General features: G+C 39.0%; 1 protein-coding gene across 1 annotated transcript in view; it reads right to left on the minus strand.

Annotated features, from left to right (window-relative positions):
* Positions 1-201: 201 nt before the first annotated feature.
* Arf4 (ADP-ribosylation factor 2) overlaps positions 202-26,157 on the minus strand; it is a 119,193-nt gene continuing 93,237 nt past the window's right edge. The window contains exons 4-5 of the mRNA XM_068383190.1: positions 11,695-11,820; positions 202-1,642 (exon numbers count right to left, since the gene is read on the minus strand). Coding sequence (XP_068239291.1) covers positions 1,556-1,642; positions 11,695-11,820 — 213 coding nt within the window. The 3' untranslated portion in view covers positions 202-1,555. The remainder of the gene's footprint in view (positions 1,643-11,694; positions 11,821-26,157) is intronic.

Below are 26,157 nucleotides of genomic sequence, written 5' to 3' on the forward strand. Positions count from 1 at the left end.
GCATGAATAATCTAGAGACCTCTTAAGGCACCTTTGAATTCCTATTTTTAGTGCCAATTTTCAATTTATATCAGCAACTAGCCTTTTTGTAAAATACTGTATCACATAAATTTAAAAAAAATAAGCACATTGTATTTATACTTTCGACTGCTACATTGATATATACCAATATCTCACATAATAGGTAATCAAATAAACACATAGTCAAACATGTTTATTAAGAAGTTACAAACTATGATGTATCATTGTCTTCTTATAGCAAGAGGACAAGAAAACCATAAAGCAACAAGGAATGTATCCTAAACCCAGGGATTCAGTAGTAAGAGAGAGAAAGAGGAGAATAACATGCTCGTTATTCATAAATAAAAATTCAGAAGAAAAGTTCGTACAAAAGCGAGGCACCATTCTCAAATGAGACAAACCAGTGAGGTGAATTCTCTACAGAAAGGTGAACATATAAATTTGGCTTTATCTACATTTACAGTACAGTATCTGCCTAGCCAAGATCTTACAAGATCTTCATAAAAATGTGGAAGAAATATTCATAAGTCTGATCTAATAAATCTCTTGGAATAACCACCTCACTGATTTGACTATAAGTGCACGAAATCCTGGGGAAACAAGTGAACAGAAGAAATAAAAGAATTGATGAATGGTCATGACTGGAGATGCTGACAGCAACAACCTAAATGCTGTCTTAATTGAAAAACCTGAACCAAGACCACTATCAACATACTTTCAGGAAAAAAATATATATTTATATATCCAAGATGACACAAGAGCATCAACGTTAACAAAGGGAATTATATCCTAATGCCACCATAATGTATATATATACACAATTAGAATCCTTATAACTGTATATTATGGACTTTTCAGAAACATCTGTAATTTAAATCAAAAGGACTGAACATGTCAATGTAACATGAAAACTTTATTCCAAAATATACATACATTTACATTACAATAATCATACCATATTACATTATTAATGATGGGATTTATTGTGGCTGTTTAAATAACAAAGTCCATACAAACTACTATATCTTCATTTGACCAGCATTCATTTCTAGTTGTAAAAACATCAAAATATTTTTGAACCTTTTTAATTTTATGTCAAAGTTTACGAAGGGAACTGCCATTAAAACATAACACGTTTTGACCTGAGCTTTCTCCATGTTACAGAAAAAAACCCATAAAATACTCACTATAAATTTTGCAACAAAACATAAAACCTTAAATATATATATTCAGTCCACAGTAAATACATTCAGGTATTACAAAACCATAACTCAATGAAAGCTACAATAAAATCTTGAGAATCCTTCCTGCTTATAAAAAGTTATCTTCTAATCAATAGGTATTTTCTTTACTGTATATAAAGTACTGTACTGTATAGCTTACAGCCAAGAGTGTTATAACAAATAAATTGAGATTTAATATCTTTATGTAGCAGTTCAATAAAAATATAGCACATCCATACCAAAGCTTCTGCTAAACCCCTGCTCTAACAGGGATAAGAAAAAAAAAACCTTATCACTTTATAATTTTAACTTTACTTCTTGGATAGTTCATTGGATAGCCAATCAAGTCCTTCATATAATCCTTGACCTTGGACAGCACAAGTTGCTTGAATGTACCACTGAAATCAAAAAGATAATTATATTGAAAAGGTTTATAAGCTATAAGACATTGTAACATATCAATGGGGAATCGAGAAACATCCCATTAAAGGGGGACCTAGTGACCTTGGCCAAATTTGTTTTCTACAATTCTTAAAAAGATTTAATTTGCCACAAAATTGTTATGCAAAGGTTCTAGTTGGATTGATGTCATCTGATGATAACTTGAAAGACCACCCCCAAGGTTTTAATTATACAAGTTTATTTCATATCAAGTAGAAAATGAAACTTACTTAGGGGACTGAGTTTTTGAAGTTTCAAATCAATAATTTCAAAAAGTTTATTCACCTCCTTAAATACTATGTTAGTATTTTTACATATATTGCATCAGGTACCCATATATTACTCTACACTGTATTTCAAATTCTAATAAAATTAGAAGCCAAGTTAGAAATCCTTGGTTCTTTTATAGTCTACGGTGCTGATGATTGGTGTGTGGGGAACTGCTCACCTTTATATGTAAAGATTACATAATAAAATCCATGACACAAGGGATCAATGGAGAAGTTAGGAGAGGAGTGTGGGAACGCCAAGTCATAACAGGATACGAAAGTCAAGACTAAGCTATACCTTTGCAATGTAACATTTTGTATGAAGAGTAAACACTATACAAGCATCCCGTGAGAAACAGTTGAGTGTCTCAACGGAACCAGATGGCTTCCTGTAGTAATGTTGTGTTATCATATTTATGTAAAATGCTGAGATAACTAATGAAACGTTATCACCAAACTTGTCATACGGAATGGTCATCCGACCAAACCATCTATACTCCTGTGATGGAGCTACTAATAAACTGTTTAAAAGTTAACTTTCATAGACTTATTCAGAAGAAGTAACCTACAAGTCTATAAACTATATATATCACATTGAAGAGACATGAGATAGAACTCTAATGTGTGTTTATAACAGTACCACACCAACATATATAGTGGCAACAGAGATTTCCTTGTCAACATTTTTTAGAAGACTACAGTACTGTATTAAAGTAATAATTTCCTCTGAAAATTCTCATAAATCTAATACCTACTCCAAGAATTCAAGAACTCTAACAAAGTCTCACCTAAAGGTAACCAACATGAGGGAAGATAGTCATTATTAAGAAGTTTACCCATACCAGTGTGTGACTTCAAAATAACTTTTTTTGTGTAATCTGTATTTTTCCTGACTATATGACCCCATGACCATAGAATACGAGTACTATATGTCTTCCATGCGAGCTGGAATGGCCACTGAATCTTTAACAAGGGCATGTGCAGACATGATGCAGAATTCACTTATGCCAAAAAACAAAGCCAAGATGGCAAACAGACAGGACTTTGAACAAACACATGGCCTCATGGCCATGATGCCAATGGCTAGGAAGTCAAACTAACAGGAATCCAAATAGACAAGAAGCCAAAAACATAAGAAGTCAAAAGGAATTATTTGTTACTTTCTTTTACTAAATATTAAACACAATAGAAATCTTTCATCATGTAACTAAAAACTGTAAGCTATGGCACATAAGAAACCTTAGGCAGTCTTCCTTTTTGTAGGAATGACAAACTTACTTCTCTTGTTAATAACATGACAAATTTGGAAGTAATTTATATTTTTTCAAACGATGCAAACCTGAGTTCTTTACAATGAATATATGTTTTCAGCATAGCTGGAATCTAGCCATAAACTTTTGTGTGAGGTGTCAATGACCCTCCGCTAGTTAGCAGGGAAAGCTGGGGGATTGACCAACCACCCACTTCACATATTCACTCACTGAGATCCTTCACTTCTGATTGCAGTCAGATCTTCTTGGATGAGAGGTGATAGCATGACAAAAATGAGTAAAGAACTCAGGTTTTTATAGTTTAGAAAAATACAAATTACTTTCTAATTTGTCATGTGTTCCTAAACAAATGCAAACCTTTTGTTCTTTACTATGGAGACTCACCCTTGGGTGGGGTGGAAGTACAAAGGAAACTTGATCTGGGGTACTACTCTGAGCTTGATAGAGAGTGATAGGAGTACCCTTAAGCCTCATGAACTCTCAGCTTGTTGATGCTGGAGATTTGAAAAACTGGGCAATTATGGTGAATGAGTGGGAAACAAGCACTGTAACTTGACCAGGTAAAAGTAAAGAGTGATATTTTACACCTTCATACTTGAACCTAGACATTGCTTTACTCCCACTCGCAAGGAGATTGACAACATAACAAAATACAGTATATCAAATATTTCAGATCACACAAGTAAAAATGGTTCTTCCTTGCAGTTCGGAGATAGGCCAGCTTATAAAGTCCACTGGACGCTGTACCCCAAGAGAGGGGAAAATGAAGTAAGAAAAGGCCAGTCATTCTATCCATCCATCCCTCAAATTTGCTACTAATCCTGTAAGAGAGTTGAGATAGCTAAACCGCTTGCTGAGTTGCCACCACAGGGGCCAGAGTAAACATATCTACGTTCCTGTGGGTTATATCTTGCATGTAAAGAGTGGTGAACGTGGTTTGCCTTTTCCACACGCCTGCTTGGAGTACATGCACCACTTTTGAATGCTAGGGACATACGCTCCCTAACGTAATGAGCTCTGGGTTTTCTACTCTTTAAAGAAGAGCGAGGGTCTAAGACACGGTCAATGACCTGCCAAATTCAAGAGGAGATCGGGTTCTTCGCGATTCTCCTTTAAATCCTGACTGTACTCACAAGAAAGCTTTTGATATGCGTTGAGATACCGCCACAGCGCTCTCACAGGACATAGTAACAGCTGATCAGGATCATCATTTACATTTCGAGGACTCAAAACTGGAAGGCCCTGAACCTAGAGTCTGCTACAACAGGGTTCTGAGTCTTAACAATTAACTTGAGGACTAATCCGAGTGTTACTTGCCACCATCCCTTTGAATAGCTGACGTCGAAGGATAGACCATGCAACTTGCTGACCCTCTTAGCAGAGGTAAGAGCAAGAAGGAAAACTCAGAGGTTTGTAAGGAGCTCCTTTCAGGTAGCGTAGCACTTTCACTACATTCCAGGGAAGCGGCCAAACTTCAGACTGGGAGCACGTAAACTCAATACTTTGTATGAGTAAAGACAATTCCAACAAGGAGGAAATATAAACTTCAGTCTAAAGACAAGAATCAAGGTCGAGCTACCGGTAGCCTTTCACTGCTGAGACTGAGCAGAATCTATCCTCCCTGAGTTGTAACAAAAACTTCACTATTAAGGGGATAGTGGCATAGAGTGGAGAGACATCTCTTCCACGACACTAACTTCAAACGATAATCAACTTCGCTTGGTAGATGGCAACAGATGACTTTCTGAAGCACCCGACACACTGCGAGAGGAGATGCTGGATAACCTACAGGCATGAAGTTGTAGGGAACAGACATGTGGTTGTTGAGGTCCCACGGATGTTGAAAGGCCTCCTGAAAGGCTGGCGGTGGGTGTGGTACTGGAGAACAGTACACTGGATGCTTCGGGCTAATTATCGGCAAACCCCATAGTCAGGACTTTGTTGGCTATCCGGGGTGGCAAAGACTAAATGGAACCAACCAAGTCTTCCTGCTCAGATTGTCATTTTTCAGTGGAATAAACCGGGCTAACAGGGAGATCGAATTCTCTTCCATCCAACACAGAATCTCCACAACCAGATGGCAAAGCTACCATGAAAAATTTCCTCCTTTCTTGTTCAGATATGCCACTACTGTCATCATGTCGCTCATCAACACAACAGTGACCTGAAAAGGAGCTGTTGAAGTGATTGCAGGCTAGAACAGCTGCTTACATTTCCAGGAGATTTATGTGGCACACACACGAGAGAGAGAGAGAGAGAGAGAGAGAGAGAGAGAGAGAGAGAGAGAGAGAGAGAGAGAGTGTGTGTGTGTGTGTGCGGTTAGCATTGTTTTACCCTGATAAAGGTAGTCTTTTCATATGCATAGTTAAGTAAACCATTCCATATTCTAAATCAAATTTACTGTGTTATACTGTATAGTTTACTCAGCACATTATGGTACTAATTTACAACCAAATATTTCAGTAGTGTACACTGACATCAGAAATGCTTCACATCAATTCTGATGCAATCTTTCTGATGTCAAAGTGTACTACGTAATTTACAGAAGGCTATTTTATTGTTAGCTTTACCTAATATTTACAGTAAAATGTAACGTATTTGAGTACACCGTATGTGTTTTGTGTGATGTGGATGAACGGGTACAAAAGTGTGTCACATATGATTTAGATAAATGAAAAAAATTTCGACTAATATAAATATGCAGGAAGTAGGGAGGTGGTTGCCGACCTATGACCTCGTATTCATGATCCTTGAGCTGCATGGGAAGCAGCTCTAACCACTTCATAGTTAGGTATTTGCTGACCAAAGCACATGTGTACTGAATCTGTTTCCATGTCAACAGGTACACCGGGGAGGAGGGATGAAGGGTGAGAACCCGTCTGAAGCGGTTGCTTCACCTGCCACTGCTACCCGGAGGTGAAACAAGCCCTCAGACACACCAGCAAAGTGTAGGGAATAAAAACAGCTGGGAAGCCCAGATTATCCCAGTCGAATACAAGTTACATTCAAGTCCGAGTCGTGAGTGGGAAACCCTCAATAGGCTCACCTGCCATGGTAAGCCTATCTCAGCCATGGCTGGAGTCGATACAACACGAGACATCAAATAACTATTCTCTTTTGCTGTAACAATCTGATTCATACACAGGTAGTCGTGGACTTACGAGAGATAGGGACCGAGAGACGCATAGCAAGTCGATTTCGACATATGTCGAACTCAAAAAGTGAAGTTTCATTAGATTTATTATGATGCATTGTGATTCGACAATCATCTTGATCGTATTTTTTCAATATTTTTCTACTGTTTATCTATTAATGCCTTTTTTATTCTATCTTTTTTTTCAACTTTGGAAGGATTTTAAAAATCAAGAATTATTTTACATTTTGTTTACCTTCGGTTATGATCAGCTGATCTGAAAGTCCCATTAGCTACCACATCAAAAGTTGGTGAACATACGAATGGCATATTTTTTATATAATTTCCTAACTTATTTGAAATATTTTCAGGATGAATATTACATCAGCGCCAATATGTTACAGGAAATCACAGTTTCCATACAGTTGGTTTTAGCCGTTATTATTAGTTATCATGCGAAATCGTTAAAGCTTTTTCTCTGTGCGTTGCGTATGTATGCTCACTCAAGCAATCGCATACGGGTAGTTAATTTTTAAATTTTTAAAGCTTCATACAGTATTTAAATTTTAGTTCAATACAGTATTAAGCCTTCATATTTCATTAGACATTGTGTTTAATTCTGGTTTATAAAAGCATATTTTTTTTATTTTATTTTTCAATTTCTGGAGTATATCCATAATCAACAATTACTTTCGGTTGGCATCAGTTGATCTCAAGGTCACGTTGCCGTATTAAGATTATGCCCACATCAATACGAATAACACAGAGTTATATAGATTTTCTTAACATTCAGAATCTCTTCATAATGAATATTACATCAGTGCCAATATGTCATAGGGCATCACATTTTCCATACAGTTTGTTTCTAGACCTTATTATTAGTCAGGATAGGAATACAACTGACACACACACACCCCCCTCCTCTCTCTCTCTCTCTCTCTCTCTCTCTCTCTCTCTCTCTCTCTCTCTCTCTCGATTATGGGAATAGTAACACATCGGAAGAAAATCACTTCATTTGCCACTCGCTTTCCGCCAGAAATATGACGTCTTCAGAATTTTATCTTAAATTTACGCTAAGTTGTACTATCCTCATAACTACTGATACAGACCACTAAAACACTTAATATCGTTATTAGGTGTTTCGATGATGGGAATACTGTAATAAGATTGCTCGGTAACACACCGAAAGCAAATCATTCTGTTTACCAGCGCAATTCCCCCAGAAAATGACGTCACAAGACACGTGACATAAACTCTACAACAATGAAATGCAAAATATGTAAAAAAAAAATGTCTTTTCTCTTGCAAAAAATGAAGGAAAACACGAACTTACCAAGCAAAAGTATTTCATTTCCATAACATAAAAGGAAATATATCTTTGAAAATATTTGTCCTTTTAGTGTACTTTCTTCAGATAAATATAGATATATAGTAGGGTCCCGAATTATGCGAGAATTTGGTCGATTAATGACCTCGTGTAAATGGAAAATCGCGAATTTCGAAACACACAACTAACAGAAATAATTCCATTGCGGCCATGGCAACCAGCAATTTGCCTATTCAAATGTGTTCACTACCCATTTCCAATACTTTCTTTGTACTATACTGTATTTCTTTATAATATCAAATTGCTCTTGTAAATAAATAAAACATTTAATATACTTTAAAGTTCTAATAACTTGAAAAATGGTTAAAATTACAACCAGGATAGGTGTAAACACCATATATTTCCCGTTATAACACAACCCAAAATACAGACAAATTTTAATGTTTGTCTTATCTATTGTATAATACAACTGGTGAATAGCAAAACCATCTCTCTATAGACTAGCTTGTTGTATGATTGAAAATCCAGAATTATCAAAATAAAGGCGATTTTATATCATGCGTTTCCTAAACACGCTAAAAAGCACAATAGAAAACGACAACCAATGTTTTGTTTACGTTTATCTCTGATCACAACGAAGAAACAGACGCATTTATACATCTGTGTTTTTGAATTGACAGCAATTTTTACCAAGTATAGATTATATGTTGAATTTGTTATTACCAATGTTCTAATTATTTTTTATTAGAACTCTCATATAAATGAAATGAATGCCATTTATGAAATGTTTTTCTTTATGATGCCGCCTGAAACGGAAACCTTCCATTTGTTTACGCTCCATCTTCGATCATAATAAACAAACGAATGCATTAAACACACATGATCTAAGTCATAACTAATGATATTACAAACATTTAGTAAACATTATGTTATTACAAATATTTTACTTACCGTATCCATATAAATTCCTAAATTCGTAGCAAAGCTGGAAATTTTTTTTTCCTTATGCGTTTAATCCACAATAGCAAACTGCCGCTAATGACAGAGTGATAACTTACGATAATTCTAAACTGTTACGAAAGATAATTGTCCTTTCCATATCCAAAATACTTTTCCTAACTTCAGTTATAAGTCAACTTGTACCCACCTCAATTATGGATCCATATGCAAAAAAGGTAAAAGAAGAAAGTACTAGGCCTATTTTTAAAGTCACCGAACAATTAGGTTACCGCTATAACGTTCGATGTGAGAGAGAGAGAGAGAGAGAGAGAGAGAGAGAGAGAGGGGGGATGGTTTTAAAGTACTAAACAATAAATATGATAGGTTATAACACATTGGTGTTTATGTAATATTAACTGTATAGATGGTTTGAATAAGTTAAGAAATGGTGTAAACAATTCTTTGTTATTGTATTCGCGCGGAAGCTAGACATCAGCTGATGTGATCACAGCCAAAAGTAAAACAAAAATAAATTAGCAATACTCGATTTTTAAAACACACCCGAAATTTAACAACATAAGTACATGTTTTATTATAGCGCAATTGACATTTAAAGAGTAAAAATTTTCTGGAATAGAATGGTGTTTCCTAAAAAATAGTGGTTTGCGGACGAAATCGGGTTACCGTATTTTAAGCTATGATTGAAATGGATGTATACACGGTATAATTTTTTTCGTTTTGTATTTAATTGACACTTCAAGAAAACTGATTTTGGTTTCTTCATCTATTTGTAAGTATTGTATAATGAGAGAGAGGAGAGAGAGAGAGAGGAGAGAGAGAGAGAGAGAGAATCAGCTGTTGTAATTGAATGTCGTGTTTTTGTTTCGTGTACCCCCTGAAGCGAGGAATTGATCGCCACAACTAACAATATTCATGTTAATTTCATTCTTAAACTCAAGTTGCCATATGTGAACTATGGTTTTATTTCTTACGGGGGAGAGAGAGAGAGAGAGAGAGGGATCTCTCTCTCTCTTCTCTCTCTCTCTCTTCTCTCTCTCTCTAGATTTTATTTTACCGTCTACTCTACAAAACCAATGTTTGCAAATCAAATGTATACTGTTTAAAATATGACAAAATATTGACGACTCGTTACCGAAGTTTAGGCTATTCACTGCCGATAAACGAACCCAGTCTACTCGTGAAAACCTTGAACGCCCAGAGGGAAAAATAAGGCTTTTAAATATACTGTACTAAACAAAAATAATGCTTTAATATACCATCATTAACACTACCATTACAATTATCGTAAGGTTGGAGAAAGATAAAGATTGCTGAGAACGTAACCACATTTCTGTTTACATTTTGTCAGCTGGACTCGCACAGTTAACAGTTGATTTCATTGTTGATGTGGAATTTTACCCTTAAATAGGCTATTCATTATGAAATTATGTTAATGAAATGTAATGTTAATATTGTTTTGTAACATTTATTATAAATCACCGTATTTAGGGCTACCAATATACTTAAAAAGACAATAGATTTGATACATTTTGTAGTGCTTGACTCGCGAACTTTGAACAGCCTCGCAGATACAGAAAATTTATTTTTGAAAAATAGCGATCGCGGAAAAGGGGAATCGTGTAATTCGAACACGCTTAATTCGGGACCCTACTGTACATACATATACCAAGGCACTTCCCCCAATTTTGGGGGGGTAGCCAACATCAAACAAATGAAACAAAAGAGGGGACCTCTCCTCTCTACGTTCCTCCCAGCCTGACATGGGACTCAACCGAGTTCAGCTGGTACTGCTAGGGTGCCACAGCCCACCCTCCCCCGTTATCCACAACAAGTGAAGCTTCATAACGCTGAATCCCATACTGCTGCTACCTCCGCGGTCATCCAAGGCACCGGAGGAAGCAGCAGGGCCTAGCGAAACTGTGTCACAAACGCTCGTCATTCATTCCTATTTCTAACACGCTCTCTTGCCTCCCTCACATCTATCCTCCTATCACCCAGAGATTTCTTCACTCCATCCATCCACCCAAACCTTGGCCTTCCTCTTGTACTTCTCCTATCAACTCTTGCATGAAAGATGGGTCTCGCAGTCAGCAAGGGCATCAACTACAGTACTTACGGGCGAAAGAACTGGAGGGTGGCGAAGTAGGTCTCGTCTAGGGGCTGGGGGGCCCCGCTGAAGAAGCTCTAATAATACGTCCTTTGAAGGCAGGTCTGCAACCCCCTCCAGTGACAGACAACCAGGTAAAACATAAAAAAAAAGGATTCTCTGAGGGCGGGGGCAAAGTTGCTTCTCTAGGTAAACTGCTTCGTCCCTGGAACCCCAGGGTTGGCCTGGTGTTTGCTTGTCAACACTCCTACTTGATTGATCCTCGAAAGAGAGCGAGCAAGCATTAGAGGTCCAAGGTTTCTTCGCCCTCGAGAAGGACCTCAAAGGCAAGGAATCCCTCTTGGACTTCTAGCACCAGTACCCAAATCACTTCCACTGGGAGGAAGACAACTCCCAGCACTTCTCGCAGGTATTATCCTGGTCACAGCACCGTCCTCTCCAGGCCAGACACAGTGAATAGGGATCAATCTCGGCAGAGGACATTAAGGTACTGCAGGAGCGTCCTTCTGGCCCTGGACAAGTCAGCATGATATGGACAGCAGGAAGGAGAAACACGCACACCTCAAAAGAGAAAAAAGATAAATAGTACAATGGCAAGTCTTGTTAGGAAGGCAAAGAGCAGAGAAATCCTTTCTCTGCAAAGCCAAAAGAAAAAGTGGGTTAGACGCACTGGTGTGTGAGAGAGAGGGGTAGCCGGCAACCTCTGCTACCCGTAACTATCCACGGCTGGTTCAGTAGTTCCACCTCACTTAAAAGTCTTCATGGCTAGTCTTCCAGCTGTGCCAAGAGATAATCCCTATAAATAGTGAATGGTTTGTATTTGGTGTCAGAACAAAAAGATTAAATATCAATTAATCACTATCTAACAATGTATAGTAACACAAACTTCTAACCCCTACAATACAATTTACAAGTTGACTAATATTAAAATAACATACTTACCCTTCTGTTTCGTAATTGGTTAAGTCCTAATCGATCAGTAAGTTCAGCTGCTGTCATGGCATTTGGCAAATCTTGTTTATTAGCAAATACAAGTAAAACTGCTTCTCTGAGTTCATCTTCGTGTAACTGTAAACAAAGAAGGCTGTTATATGTCTACTGTCTTTAAAAAACACGCAGTATTAAAATTTTTATGCAAAATTAAAAATTCCCACTTTGTATTTTATCACTTAATATGTGCCATATATGAATTACAACTTATTTGCCTATGACTCAATTGCTATTGATAAAAATATTTGAATCTTTCTCTATTTTTAAATATCAATACCTAAATGTTGACTCCACTTAAGGGGACCGTCCGCCATTTTTTTTTCTAATGATCCAAATTACACAATTTCTATATATGTTTTAGACATATATAATACCTTCATCATATAAAAATTTCAAGTCATTTGATCATAAACTTTTGGATTTATTAGCAAAAATCATGATTTTAAAAAAAATATTTAGGTACATTTTTCCCCACTACTATAATACCAATTGTATTGAAACTTATACCACAAAAACTACTCTAACAACCGAACAATTCTGTCAGACAGAATTTTTATTTTCCTTTCTGTTTTTTTTTTTAATGAATTTTTATTTTTTTTTCCTCGTCTAGACGGAAATCGTGAAAAAAAAATGTAAAAAGAAAATCAAAATTTTGTCTGACAGAATTGTGGGATTTTTATTCTTCTTTTCAACGATATTTTTCTCTAATATCGAACAACAAATAAGTGAGAAAAATGTACCTAAGTGGGAATAAGTATGTTTTTGAGTTATGAGCTCCCAAAGATTTGCAGCAAACTTTCGCTTCTTTTCTAAAAGAAATCAAGATAATATTATTATGATAACTTTCATTGTTTATTCCTACATAAATGCACCCTAAAGGAGGTATTTGAACCCTCAGTTTACTATTCCTATGTTATGAGTTGCCAGCGATCTCTAATTGTTGCCAGTGTTTTAGTTAGCAGGTTTCAGCTTTGTACTCTTATCCACGTTTCCCTCTTTCTTGGTTCTTTTTTCTTGTTCTTCAATTACTTTTTGTTCTTTCTATCGCCTTATGTAACATTGGCATTGCTATAAAATTCCAGAGGACGTTGAGAAAGCACAATCAACATACGAACTTCAAGTAAATAAACACATGCATTATAATTTCTATATGTCTTTGGAAACTTTGCTGATGTTTTCGTAGCTGGTAGTTTTCATTCACCTACCCTCTACCAATGCCTTTCATTTCTGCCAGAAGTAAGATGGCAGTTCAAATTGAGGAGAGAGAGAGAGAGAGAGGAGAGAGAGAGAGAGAGAGAGAGTTGAACATTGTTATTATAGAATTTGTATAAATGGGAGTTTTAAATAATTCAAGAGAGAGAGAGAGAGAGAGAGAGAGAGAGAGAGAGAATAAAAGTATTTGTATAAAATGGCAGTGGTAAATCATTCGAGAGAGAGAGAGAGAGAGAGAGAGAGAGAGAAACTGCGCATCTGTCAAACTCAGTCATACAGACGACGCCATAAGGATGACGTCATCATTTAAAGACCGCTGTATCTTCATTGTTTGGAAAAATGATTGACTATTTGTTCTTTCTATAACCTTAGGTAACATTGACCTTTCTATAATGTTCCCGAGGGCGTTGTGGAAACACAATGTACATACGAACTTCAAATAAACAAACGCATATATTATAACTTCTATACATCTTTGGCAACTTTGGCTTCTGTTATTGTAGGCGTAGATTTCGTTCATCTACACTCTACCAATGCCTTCCATTTCTGCCAGACGTACGATAGCTCGAAATATAAGTGAAAAATCGCTATAAATATGCAAAATTAACACACAAAGACGATTTTGTCAAACTCAGTCATGCAGACGACACAGTAAGGATGACGTCATCATTTAAAAACTACTCTATATCTTCGTTATTTGTAAAAATAATTGGCTGAAACTTCTGGGGAGTATGTACAGTATGAGATGTTTACGCATACATAGAAGCAATAAAACGATTTTTGATTTCTGAAAATTGTTATGTCAATACCCCATGGCGGACGGTCCCCTTAACCTCAACTAAACCTCAATATCTTGACAAATGATACAGTGTACATACTCTTTGCCTCCGTCTAGTCTACAAATATTTGAAACGCTAATTGTATCTAGCCAGAAAAACAATTGCTGTATAATAGTATTCAGGTACTACAAAATCTCACCAAGAATAGCAAATTTAAGAAGAATTTGTATTTCTCCTCGCTATATAGAGAGAAATCCTATAAAATAAGGATTTTTCGTCAGCAATACCGGAACAGCCACTGGGTTGTTAACAAGGTAGTTGGTAATGAAAGGTGGTGTAAGGGGGAACCCTCGTGGCCCCTGCCTGTCACAGGATAGCCACTTTTGTCCTTAGACCTAAGACTGAGAGGGGTGGTTGAGGAGGGAAATTTTATTCAAAAGTCTTAGGTTTATACAGTTACGAAAAATACAAATGACTTAAAATTTTTTATTTGTTCCTACTTGTATATGGCATAAACCGTTTGCCCATTAAAATAAGGAGAGCTACTCATTGCCCTACAACTAAACTAGAAGGATGCTTTCTTTCTCAGACATTCATCCTTCCTGGTCCCGTATGGGAGAGAGGAAGGTAACTCCAACAATCTCTTAATGCTAATCCTAGTGATACAGGAAGCTGCTAGGGCCTAGGTCATTACTTGCTTCATAGGAAGCCAGCCCGAGCACACCAAAAATTTATCTCCCACATACGATAATGGCGTCAGCAGTGTCAATGTACAATTAAGAGAAATGTTTGGTAAGAAACACTAATCTTCTCTCTTGACAGGAGGATGGAAGAGGTCAGGAAGAAAAATAGCTCCATCGTGTAACTTAACAGCATCAGATGAGTGACAAGCATGTAATGGTTGCAGCAGCTGCATCGCGTCAAGATCAAGAGAGCAACAAGAAAGACATAGGAGAGCCATTCATTCTACTTCTCCTCCAGACTCACGCTATACATATTACAGTAATCCCTCGCCATTTCATGGCTCAAGTTTCGCGGTCTTAGTGCATCACGGATTTTCAAAAACATTCATCAAAAATTAGAAAAAATGGTGCGAAAGTTATGCGGGTGCTAGCAGAAGGCGCACAACTCAAAATCTACCTCTCAATTCGCAGGCCATCTCAGCTCCAGAATCTCACAAGCTGATTGGACGAGACGCTTTACCCAGCATCTCTGCCTGCTGTGCGCCCCGCGAAGGGAGACTGCATTCCTTGTTCTCTCTCGCTTCGCTTGTGTTGCTTAGTCTTACCGCGTGGAACTTTTAGCTGTTTTCTTATGCTTTTTAGTAAAAAATAGTGGTGGTGACACCCTTGAAAATGGCTCCTAAGCGTCCTCTACCCTCTACATCCTCTAGTGAACCCAAGAAGAGAAAAATGATGACGGTGAACGAGAAAGTAAAATTATTGGACATGCTTAAGGCAGGCAGTAGCTATGCGTCTGTTGCCCGCATTTATGGAGTGAATGAATCGACGGTTCACTACATAAAAAAAGATGAAATGAAAATATATAAAATTGCCTCAATAACGTTCTCCAAGGACACTAAGCGCGTTGTGACTCCTCATAATAAGACGATTGTGCAAATGGAGAATGCATTTTCAATGTGGATATCGGACTGTCGGGAAAAGAAGGTTAGTCTTGATACCAACATGATTAAAACTAATGCCAAAACCCTGTATGATAGCCTAGTTCCTGAAGGAAAATCTAACGAAGACAACAAAGGTGGTGATGACGACTAAGATGAAAATCCTGCCCCATGAGAAAAACGTGCAAGGGCTGGTTCGAGAAATTCAAGAGGAGGTTTGGCCTTTGCAGCGTTCCTTTGTATGGGGAGGTAGCCTCGACAAACCAAGAGGCAGCTTTTCGTTACGTCGAGGACGAGTTCCCGAAATTGATTAAAGAAGGTGGCTATCTCCCGGAGCAGGTGTTCAATATGGATGAGACTGGCCTCTTCTGGAAGAGGATGGCATCCCAGAAGTTCCTTTACAAGGACAAAGTAAAGAAGCCAGGGTTCAAGGCCCACAAAGATCGCGTCACTCTCCTCATGTGCGGGAATGCCACGGGCTTCATGCTCAAGCCCGGTTTAATTTACAAGTCCATGAATCCTGGGGCTTTGAAAAACAAAAGCAAAGCCTTGTTGCCCATTTACTGGATGAGTAATAAAAAGGCATGGATAACTAAAACGCTCACACTCGACTGGTTCGTGAACTGCTTTATCCCACAGGTGAAGCTGTACCTTGCGGAGAATGGGCTGCCCTTTAAGGTCCTCCTCTTGATAGACTGTGCAGGCGGACATGCAACGGATCTGCATTATGACGGGGTCCAAGTGGAGTTCCTGCCCCCAAACACCACTTCCCTCATACAACCAATGGATCAGGGGGTCATTCGGGCCTTCAAGGCCCTCTACACAAGGTCCACGATGGAGGGCCTTATCTCCTTCATCGATTTAGACGACGAGGACTTCAGCCTCAAGAGATATTGGCAGAAATACAACATTGCAATGTGCCTGGCCAACATTCAGAAAGCTCTTCATAAGATGAAACATCAAACGTTGAAAGCAAGTTGGAGAAAATTGTGGCCAGACGTTTTTCATGACTATGAGAGATTTACGCCAGACAAAGTTCACCACTCCACCGTAGATAAGGCAGTGAGACTGGCACAGTTAGTACCCAACAAAAGCTTCTCTGACATGATGATGGATGATGTCAAATCACTGATCGAGTGCCACTTGGAGCCCCTAACCGACGAGGACCTTGTCGAAATGACAAGATCAGCGAGTGAAGAAGAAGTGGCAGCCAATGTCGGCGATGACGATGAAGCTGAAGAACGTGGCCTTACCTTGGACAACCTGCAAGATCTCTGCAACATGGCACGGGCTTTGCAACAAGGGGCGCAGGAAATCGATGATATGATCAGAGCCATCGAATTTAGTAAACATATTGACGGTGTAATGGCATTGTACAAGAGCATCTATGCTCAGATGAAAAAACAACTTCAACAACTTCCCATCACGATGTTCCTAGTGAGTCGAAAAACTTCTGCAGAAGCATCAGATGCTCCTACTGCTGCCTCTTCGGCTTCCCACCGAGCCACCTCGCCGCCTCCTGCAGTTTCTCCAGCTCTATCAGAAGCTGTTGTTGACGATCCACCTCCTCTATCAACTAACGATGAGGCGTCACCTGAGGAGCAGTAAAGCTCTCAATAACTTGTGCATTAAATCATCTCATTAACCTGTGCATTAAATCATCTTCACCTCCATCATACTGCACAGGTGTTTCATCACCATTTATCAAGATCATCGTCATTGTTAGAGGTGAGTTCCATATCTTGTTATAAGAATAAAAGTGTTCTAAAAACATATCTACAGTATATACATATACTATTTATATCTACATATGTATGTACATGTACACTTACACCCTATTTATATTATGTATAAATGTACAGTAAATGTACATACAGTATACGTAATGTATTAAATACTGTACAGTACAGTACTTCATTTTATGTACAGTATATAATTTATATTATCAATATTTATTTACATGATTCTTTATCGTTCTAATAATAATACAGTGATACCTCGGTAGTCGAACGACTCTATACTCGAACAATTCGGAGTTCGACCAAAATTTTCGAGAAATTTTTGCTGCGGTGCTCGACCAAAAATTCGGTACTCGACCAGCCGAACACGTGACGACCGCATGGGCTTTGTGATGATCGCGCCATCTCGGCCACTCTCGCTTGTTCGGGAAGCATCAGTTCTCTCGAGAGCGTCACTCAGACAACGCGCGATCAGCATTCGTTGTGATTTAGTGATTTTCAGTGCTTTTAATTGCTTTTTTAGCTTTCATAATGAGTCCCAAGAAAGTAATGAGTGTTAAGGGGAAGGAGAAGAGGAAAACAGTGCGAACAACGATCGAGTTGAAGAAGGAAATTATAGCGAAATATGAGAATGGTGTACGAGTGTCCGATTTAGCGGTAGAATACGGAATGGCGAAGTCGACCATTTCTACGTTTTTAAAGCATAAAGAAATGATTAAGAAGGCGAATGTTGCAACGGGAGTTACGGCGGTAACTAAGCAAAGGCCACAAGTGATTGAGGAGATGGAAAAGTTGCTTTTAATATTTATTAAAGAAAAACAGTTGGCCGGGGAAAGTGTTAGTGAAGCGTTCATTTGTGAAAAAGCGTTGCATATCTATGAAGAATTAGTGAAGAAAAGTCCGAGTACCAGTGAAAGTGATTCATTTACATTTAAAGCGAGCAGGGGTTGGTTTGAAAAGTTTCGTAATAGAACAGGTATTCATCGTGTTACTAGGCATGGGGAGGCAGCTAGTTCGGATCAAATTGCAGCCGATAAATACGTGGGGGAATTCGATCGGTACATAAATGAACAAAATTTGATCGCACAACAAGTCTTTAATTGTGATGAGACTGGGTTATTTTGGAAGAAAATGCCAGCCAATACGTACATTACCAAGGACGAGACGAAGATGCCAGGTCACAAGCCAATGAAAGATAGGCTAACATTGTTGCTGTGTGCAAATGCAAGTGGCGATTGCAAGATCAAACCCTTGTTAGTGTACCACTCGGACAACCCCCGGGTGTTCAAACGAAATAATATTTGTAAAAGTGCACTACCAGTTATGTGGCGCTCGAACACTAAATCTTGGGTCACAAGACAATTCTTTACTCAGTGGATAAACGAAGTGTTTGCCCCCCAGGTTAAGGCTTACCTCATTGAAAAGAGCTTGCCAATGAAATGTCTTCTGGTTATGGACAATGCTCCTGCACATCCTCCAGGTCTCGAGGATGACTTGAAAGAAGAATACAGCTTTATCAAAATCAAATTCTTGCCCCCCCAATACTACTCCCATACTCCAGCCCATGGACCAACAGGTCATTTCAAACTTCAAAAAACTCTATACCAAGGCCCTTTTCAGAAAGTGTTTTGAAGTGACCAGTGACACGAAGTTGACCCTAAAGGAATTCTGGAAGGAACACTTCAGCATCCTCAACTCTGTTAACATGATTGACCAAGCTTGGCGAGGTGTGACCTATAGGACATTGAACTCTGCCTGGCGTAAGCTGTGGCCATCATGTGTCACAGAGAGGGAGTTTGAAGGTTTCCAACCAGAGGCGGGTCCAAGCACTGCTACCCCTGTAATTTCTGATGACACTGATGTCGTTGAGGAAATTGTTGTCATGGGCAGGAGTTTGGGGCTTGAGGTCGACAAGGATGATATTGATGAGCTTGTAGAAAGCCATTCTACCGAGTTGACTGTGGAGGAATTGTTGCACCTGCAACAACAACAGCAGCAGGATCTGATTGTGGAGCAGGAATCTTCAGAAGAGGATGAGGTAAGGGAGGATGTTCCAAGTTCTCTCATCAATGAAATTTGTTCCAAGTGGGCAGATGTGCAGGCTTTTGCTGAAAAATACCACCCAGAAATTGCAGTAGCAAACCGGGCAGTGCATATGTTTAATGATAGTGTCATGTATCATTTTCGAAGAATACTGCAGAGGAGGAAGAAACAATTAACAATAGACCAGTTTTTCACAAAAGAAAAGAAAGCTGCTACATCAAAGCCTGTTTCTCCTCCAAAGAAGAGACAAAGAAGAGAAGAAACCCCTGAAATAGATCTGCCCACCCTTTCATTGGAGAGAGAAACAACTCCTGAAGGAGAACTACCCCGCCACATCATGGAAGGGGACTCTCCTTCCAAGCAGTAACCTCCCCCTTCCATCCTCTCCACATCCATCCCTGTATGCCATCGAACCGCTGCTCAAAGGTATGTTCACTACAGTACAGAAAATGGTTTAAAATTGTTTTATTTTAGTACAGTAAATGGTTTAAAATTGTTTTATAGGATTTTCTGACCAATTTCATACACATTTAGATAATTATTGTTGTTTAGGTACACGTTTTATTAATATTTTGGGCCTGTTCGAGTGCTTGGGAACGGAATAGAATATATACCATTATTTCTTATGGGGAAAAAAAATTCGGTACTCGAACAAATCGGAGGTCGAACACGGATCTCGAACGGATTATGGTCGAGTACCGAGGTATCACTGTATATGCATTTATCTATCTATCTATATACCAAGGCATTTCCCCCAATTTTGGGGGGTAGCCGACACCAACAATGAAACAAAACAAAAAGGGGACCTCTACTCTCTATGTTCCTTCAGCCTAATCAGGGACTCAACCGAGTTCAGCTGGTACTGCTAGGGTGCCACAGCCCAACCTCCCACATTTCCACCACAGATGAAGCTTCATAATGCTGACTCCCCTACTGCTGCTACCTCCGCGGTCATCTAAGGCCCCGGAGGAAGCAGCAGGGCCTACTGGAACTGCGTCACAATCGCTCGCCATTCATTCCTATTTCTAGCACGCTCTCTTGCCTCTCTCACATCTATCCTCCTATCACCCAGAGCTTTCTTCACACCATCCATCCACCCAAACCTCGGCCTTCCTCTTGTACTTCTCCCCTCAACTCTTGCATTCATCACCTTCTTTAGCAGACAACCATTTTCCATTCTCTCAACATGGCCAAACCACCTCAACACATTCATATCCACTCTAGCCGCTAACTCATTTCTTACACCCGTTCTCTCTCTCACCACTTCGTTCCTAACCCTATCTACTCGAGATACACCAGCCATACTTCTCAGACACTTCATCTCAAACACATTCAATTTCTGTCTCTCCATCACTTTCATTCCCCACGACTCCGATCCATACATCACAGTTGGTACAATCACTTTCTCATATAGAACTCTCTTTACATTCATGCCCAACCCTCTATTTTTTACTACTCCCTTAACTGCCCCCAAAACTTTGCAACCTTCATTCACTCTCTGACGTACATCTGCTTCCACTCCACCATTTGCTGCAACAACAGACCCCAAGTACTTAAACTGATCCACCTCCTCAAGTAACTCTCCATTCAACATGACATTCAACCTTGCACCACCTTCCCTTCTCGTACATCTCATAACCTTACTCTTACCCACATTAACTCTCAACTTCCTTCTCTCACACACCCTTCCAAATTCTGTCACTAGTCGGTCAAGCTTCTCTTCTGTGTCTGCTACCAGTACAGTATCATCCGCAAACAGCAACTGATTTACCTCCCATTCATGGTCATTCTCGCCTACCAGTTTTAATCCTCGTCCAAGCACTCGAGCATTCACCTCTCTCACCACTCCATCAACATACAAGTTAAACAACCACGGCGACATCACACATCCCTGTCTCAGCCCCACTCTCACCGGAAACCAATCACTCACTTCATTTCCTATTCTAACACATGCTTTACTACCTTTGTATAAACTTTTCACTGCTTGCAACAACCTTCCACCAACTCCATATAACCTCATCACATCCCACATTGCTTCCCTATCAACTCTATCATATGCTTTCTCCAGATCCATAAACGCAACATACACCTCCTTACCTTTTGCTAAATATTTCTCGCATATCTGCCTAACTGTAAAAATCTGATTCATACAACCCCTACCTCTTCTAAAACCACCCTGTACTTCCAAGATTGCATTCTCTGTTTTATCCTTAATCCTATTAATCAGTACTCTACCATACACTTTTCCAACTACACTCAACAAACTAATACCTCTTGAATTACAACACTCATGCACATCTCCCTTACCCTTATATAGTGGTACAATACATGCACAAACCCAATCTACTGGTACCATTGACAACACAAAACACATATTAAACAATCTCACCAACCATTCAAGTACAGTCACACCCCCTTCCTTCAACATCTCAGCTTTCACACCGTCCATACCAGATGCTTTTCCTACTCTCGTTTCATCTAGTGCTCTCCTCACTTCCTCTATTGTTATCTCTCTCTCATTCTCATCTCCCATCACTGGCACCTCAACACCTGGAACAGCAGTTATATTTGCCTCCCTATTATCCTCAACATTCAGCAAACTTTCAAAATATTCCGCCCACCTTTTCCTTGCCTCCTCTCCTTTTAACAACCTTCCATTTCCATCTTTCACTGTCTCTTCAATTCTTGCGCCAGCCTTCCTTACTCTCTTCACTTCTTTCCAAAACTTCTTCTTATTCTCTTCATATGACTGACCCAATCCCTGACCCCACCTCAGGTCAGCTGCCCTCTTTGCCTCACGTACCTTGCGCTTTACTTCCACCTTTTTCTCTCTATATTTTTCATACTTCTCTATACTATTACTCTGCAGCCATTCTTCAAAAGCCCTCTTCTTCTCTTCCACTTTCACCTTCACTCCTTCATTCCACCATTCACTGCCCTTCCTCATGCTGCCTCCAACAACCTTCTTGCCACATACATCACTTGCAATCCCAACAAAATTTTCTTTTACTAACTTCCATTCCTCCTCTAAATTACCAGGGTTAATATACACTTACTGTTATTATATATACATGTACATATTCCAAAAATAGGGAGGGAACCTACTTCACGGTTTTTCACCTATCGCGGTCGGTTCTGTTCCCCATTAACCGTGATAAGTGAGGGATTACTGTATTTTAGATGAGATGCATACCAGGGTTGCCAGATTTTTGGGCTCTACTAATGTCTCCTGGTTTCAAAATTACTGTTTTGCACCAAAGTTATAATACAAAAAAGACAAATTTGGAAATCATTTATATATTTGAGCTTGAGCTCTTTAAGCAGGTCATACACGCAGAGTATTGGCGTGCTGTCCTTAACGTGTAGGGAGGGGGGGGGGGGGTAAATAGGACAAACCAAGTGCGACTAGCCTGTCCTCTTATCCTGTCAGCATGTTTGACCGGACAAGCCAATCCCGTCGCGATTGGCAGTATGGCCCGCCAATCTCGTGTGTGTGGGCACGGTCTAGCATGCTGACGGGGTTGACTAACCTATTTTCACACGTACAGTATTCCATACTTCGTCCCTTGATCAGAGCACTTTTTATATTATATAGATGAACTGATTGCATTTCATAAGTTTGTAATATTATGCATTTCATTACTCTTTATTTTAGGTTTTCCCCTTACATTTTCATTCACCAAGTTATGATATCCTTAAATTTCCTCTCCTTTTTCATAGTATATCCTTAAATTTCCTCTCCTTTTTCATAGTATATTCTATCTTTAAAACCACACAGTATTCTGCCTTATTTGTGCAATAGTATCTTGCATTCTTAATAAAAAAAATTAGAAACTGAAACAAAAGGAAAAAAATTAATATTCTGATTAAGTTTTATGAATTCCCTTCATAGGAAAAAACAAAGGTGTAAAATATGGATAGAGGATAAATTAAGTAGCTACTGACAATTCTATTAACTTATGTATATCTCTCTCCCATTTTATCTGTCTATTTAAATGCAATCGTTTACAAATTTCTATAAATTAACGCGAAAACGAGTACACTTAATTAAAAATGCAGTAGTGCTTCAGCATGAGATAATCTCCAGAAAGGTCTAAAAATCCATTCAGTATATTCCTCCCAGGAGACACTTGGACTCTTGGATTAATAGGGATAAACAGAAAAGGTAATCTTTTAATGACTTCAAGAGAAAAGTACATTAACACTGTAGCGGACTAATCACCATCACGAAGAAGCCGACAGAGAATGCCTATCATGTTCCTTTACATGATTATTCCAAGTCAGATTTCATAGATTTATATTATATCAAAAATAAAGAAAGTAAAAAATACCAAAATTTGGCCTTTTCAAAATTAAATGTAGGCTACCAATAGTACTTGATACCCGGTAACGTACAAAATTTAGTTAACAAGAACCAAAAATGTATCTATGTGTGCCTATCCTGGGTGCCCAATCCTCTTGAACTAAGCAGGCTAGTTCGTAACGTGTGTGGGATTGGAGCATCGCTCCAGTCCTTAATGACAAACCGTACGGTCAGTCTTCTGCGCGTATGGCCGGCTTTACAGTCCTGATGTAAGGTTCCTATAGGTAGCTTTCTAAGGGATATTGGCTACAGTGATATTCCCAGAGAATTAACCTTTAGGTCTCCAGAATTCTAACTCCTGGCGCTAATATCCTTAAAATTTCTCTTAAGGATATCGCATAATATCAGGGGACGTATATCTTGATACGACACATAGCAATCTTCACCCAGAATAGCGTTTTTGTTTCGAGGGGGAAGAGTGGCAAAAATAGAAGGGGAGCCGTTATCAAGTTTACCCATCCTCCCCTACTACTATTGAGTATCTAGATGGTGCTGTATCCATGATGGCGCTCATTCCTATTTTTGTAGCGATTTCGCATGGTGGTGTTCCCTGTTGATCTAACGTTTTGATCGCTTTCGAGAGGATTTAATATGCAATCTCCAGATTCTTTTGCCACTGGAAAGTTGAGTATCTATTCTTTACAGTGTATAATTTTTAGCTCCTGCTTCACAATGAAATTAGAGTAATTTATTGTGTTTAGGAGCTAGGCCTATCACCGGAGGCACCATGGGCACTGTCGTTCGTTATGCACGTGTTATTTAGTTAGCAAAACGACATTCCCGGTTGTAATAGCATTGATAAATTATGAAAGCTATTTAGGCACAATTATACTAGTAAAGATATATATTTTATGCATAATTTCCTCTTCCTTTTGTCGATCGTATACGTTAGAATTTCAGAAAATTAGGTAACCGAGATCTCGTCTCCCGCTAGGCTACCTAGCCTAGGTGCTGTAGTATACTTTCAGACATTATCACTATTTACCCTCGTGTATCGTTTTATTGATTCAACAGGAGATAGTATATCTCCTAGAATTATATAACTCGATACTTGTCTCCTGTGGAGATTTAAGGGTAATCCCTCCTTCCCTCTTGAGTGCTGCCGTAGGCGACAACCCTATCTGGTCTTGCCATAGAGTAGTTCACTCCGGCTTGACTAGGCTAGGGTTTTCTGTCTCCCACCTTTGCCAGCGAGATCCAGGCTTTGGTTTTCGACAGAACCTCAGAGTATTCAGTCTTTCTGCCGGCGGCAGAGCAGCAGGGTGAGTAGTCACTCCCCTGCCGGCTTACAGCTGCCGGCATAGGAGGCTAAGCCTCCCTAGGCCGCACCTGAAGTGGTAGTATGATACCACCACCTTCTCCCCTGCGGTCTAGAAGACTAGACCCTAGGCTGAAGATTGATTGATTGATTGATTGATTAAAAGTTTTCTGGCATCCTGACATCTAAGGTCATTGACGCCGATACCATTTACTGTATATGAAAATTAAAAGAGAATTCGATTAAAACCATAAAAATTAAGAAGTCATTAAAATAGTTAAATAGTTTTCAGAAGACCTGCTTCTGAAATAAATCTAAAAATTCCGCTCGCATAGTAAGACATATCATGTCCAAGAATCTTGGCAAGGATAAACCTGCCATCCTCACCTCGAGCCTCAAACAGATATCTATTTCTTAAGTTAGTAAAATTAGGGCATTCGGTCAACAAATGCCTCACTGTTAAAGGTACTAAGCAGTCCTCGCAATACGGTTGGTGTTGGCCCTTCAGCAGAAACTCGTGTGTCAACCGTGTGTGACCAATACGGAGACGACAAAGAGTTGTCTCCCATTTTCGGGGAATCATGTTATACCTCCAAGGTGATATGATATTTGTTACTTCCCTCATTTTATTGCCGTCTTGACTGTCCCAGTGCTGTTGCCATTTATCACAAACCAATTTCTTGATGTAAGGTAGGAGATCGTTACATGGAATGGGATACCTCCTTGGCAGCAACTCGGATGCCGCATTCTTCGCCAGTAAATCTGCCTTCTCATTCCCAGACACACCTACATGTGCTGGAACCCAACAAAATCGAACAGTTATACCTTTCCGTCCAATAATAAAAAGCCATTCTAAAATCTTTAAAACTAGAGGGTTACTAGAATTAAAAACTTCTAAAGCTTGAAGAACACTCCTTGCATCACTAAAAATTGTAAAATAACCCTCCTTTTCCAAAGCTATTTTCTCAATAGCGGTTAATATGCCATACAGTTCGGCAGTAAATATGGAAGCTGTTAGAGGAAGTGCACCTCTACAATTAAAATCATTACTATGTACTCCAAATCCAACGCCAGCATCAGATTTGGAGCCATCAGTATATATAAAAGTCGATCCCCTATGTTCTTCGACATGTTCCATAAAAAGAGACCTGGATTCTAAGTCAGTCATATTCTTCTTAACTCCAATAAAGTATTTACAAAAAGATATGTCAGGTAATTTCCATGGAGGCATTGATGATACCTTGAATGGAAGTACCTTATTTCTAATTATATCCAGACTATTTAAAAATCGTTTCACCCGAAAGCCATAAGGTTGAGGAGATTTTGGGTGCAACTCAAAGTATGATGCGTGTCTTACAAGGCTTGCAGTCTGAAAGGCTAGAGAGCTAGGGAGTTTTTGC

Source organism: Palaemon carinicauda, chromosome 11, assembly GCF_036898095.1.
Source record: "Palaemon carinicauda isolate YSFRI2023 chromosome 11, ASM3689809v2, whole genome shotgun sequence".
In the NCBI taxonomy this organism is placed as follows: Eukaryota; Metazoa; Arthropoda; class Malacostraca; order Decapoda; family Palaemonidae; genus Palaemon; species Palaemon carinicauda.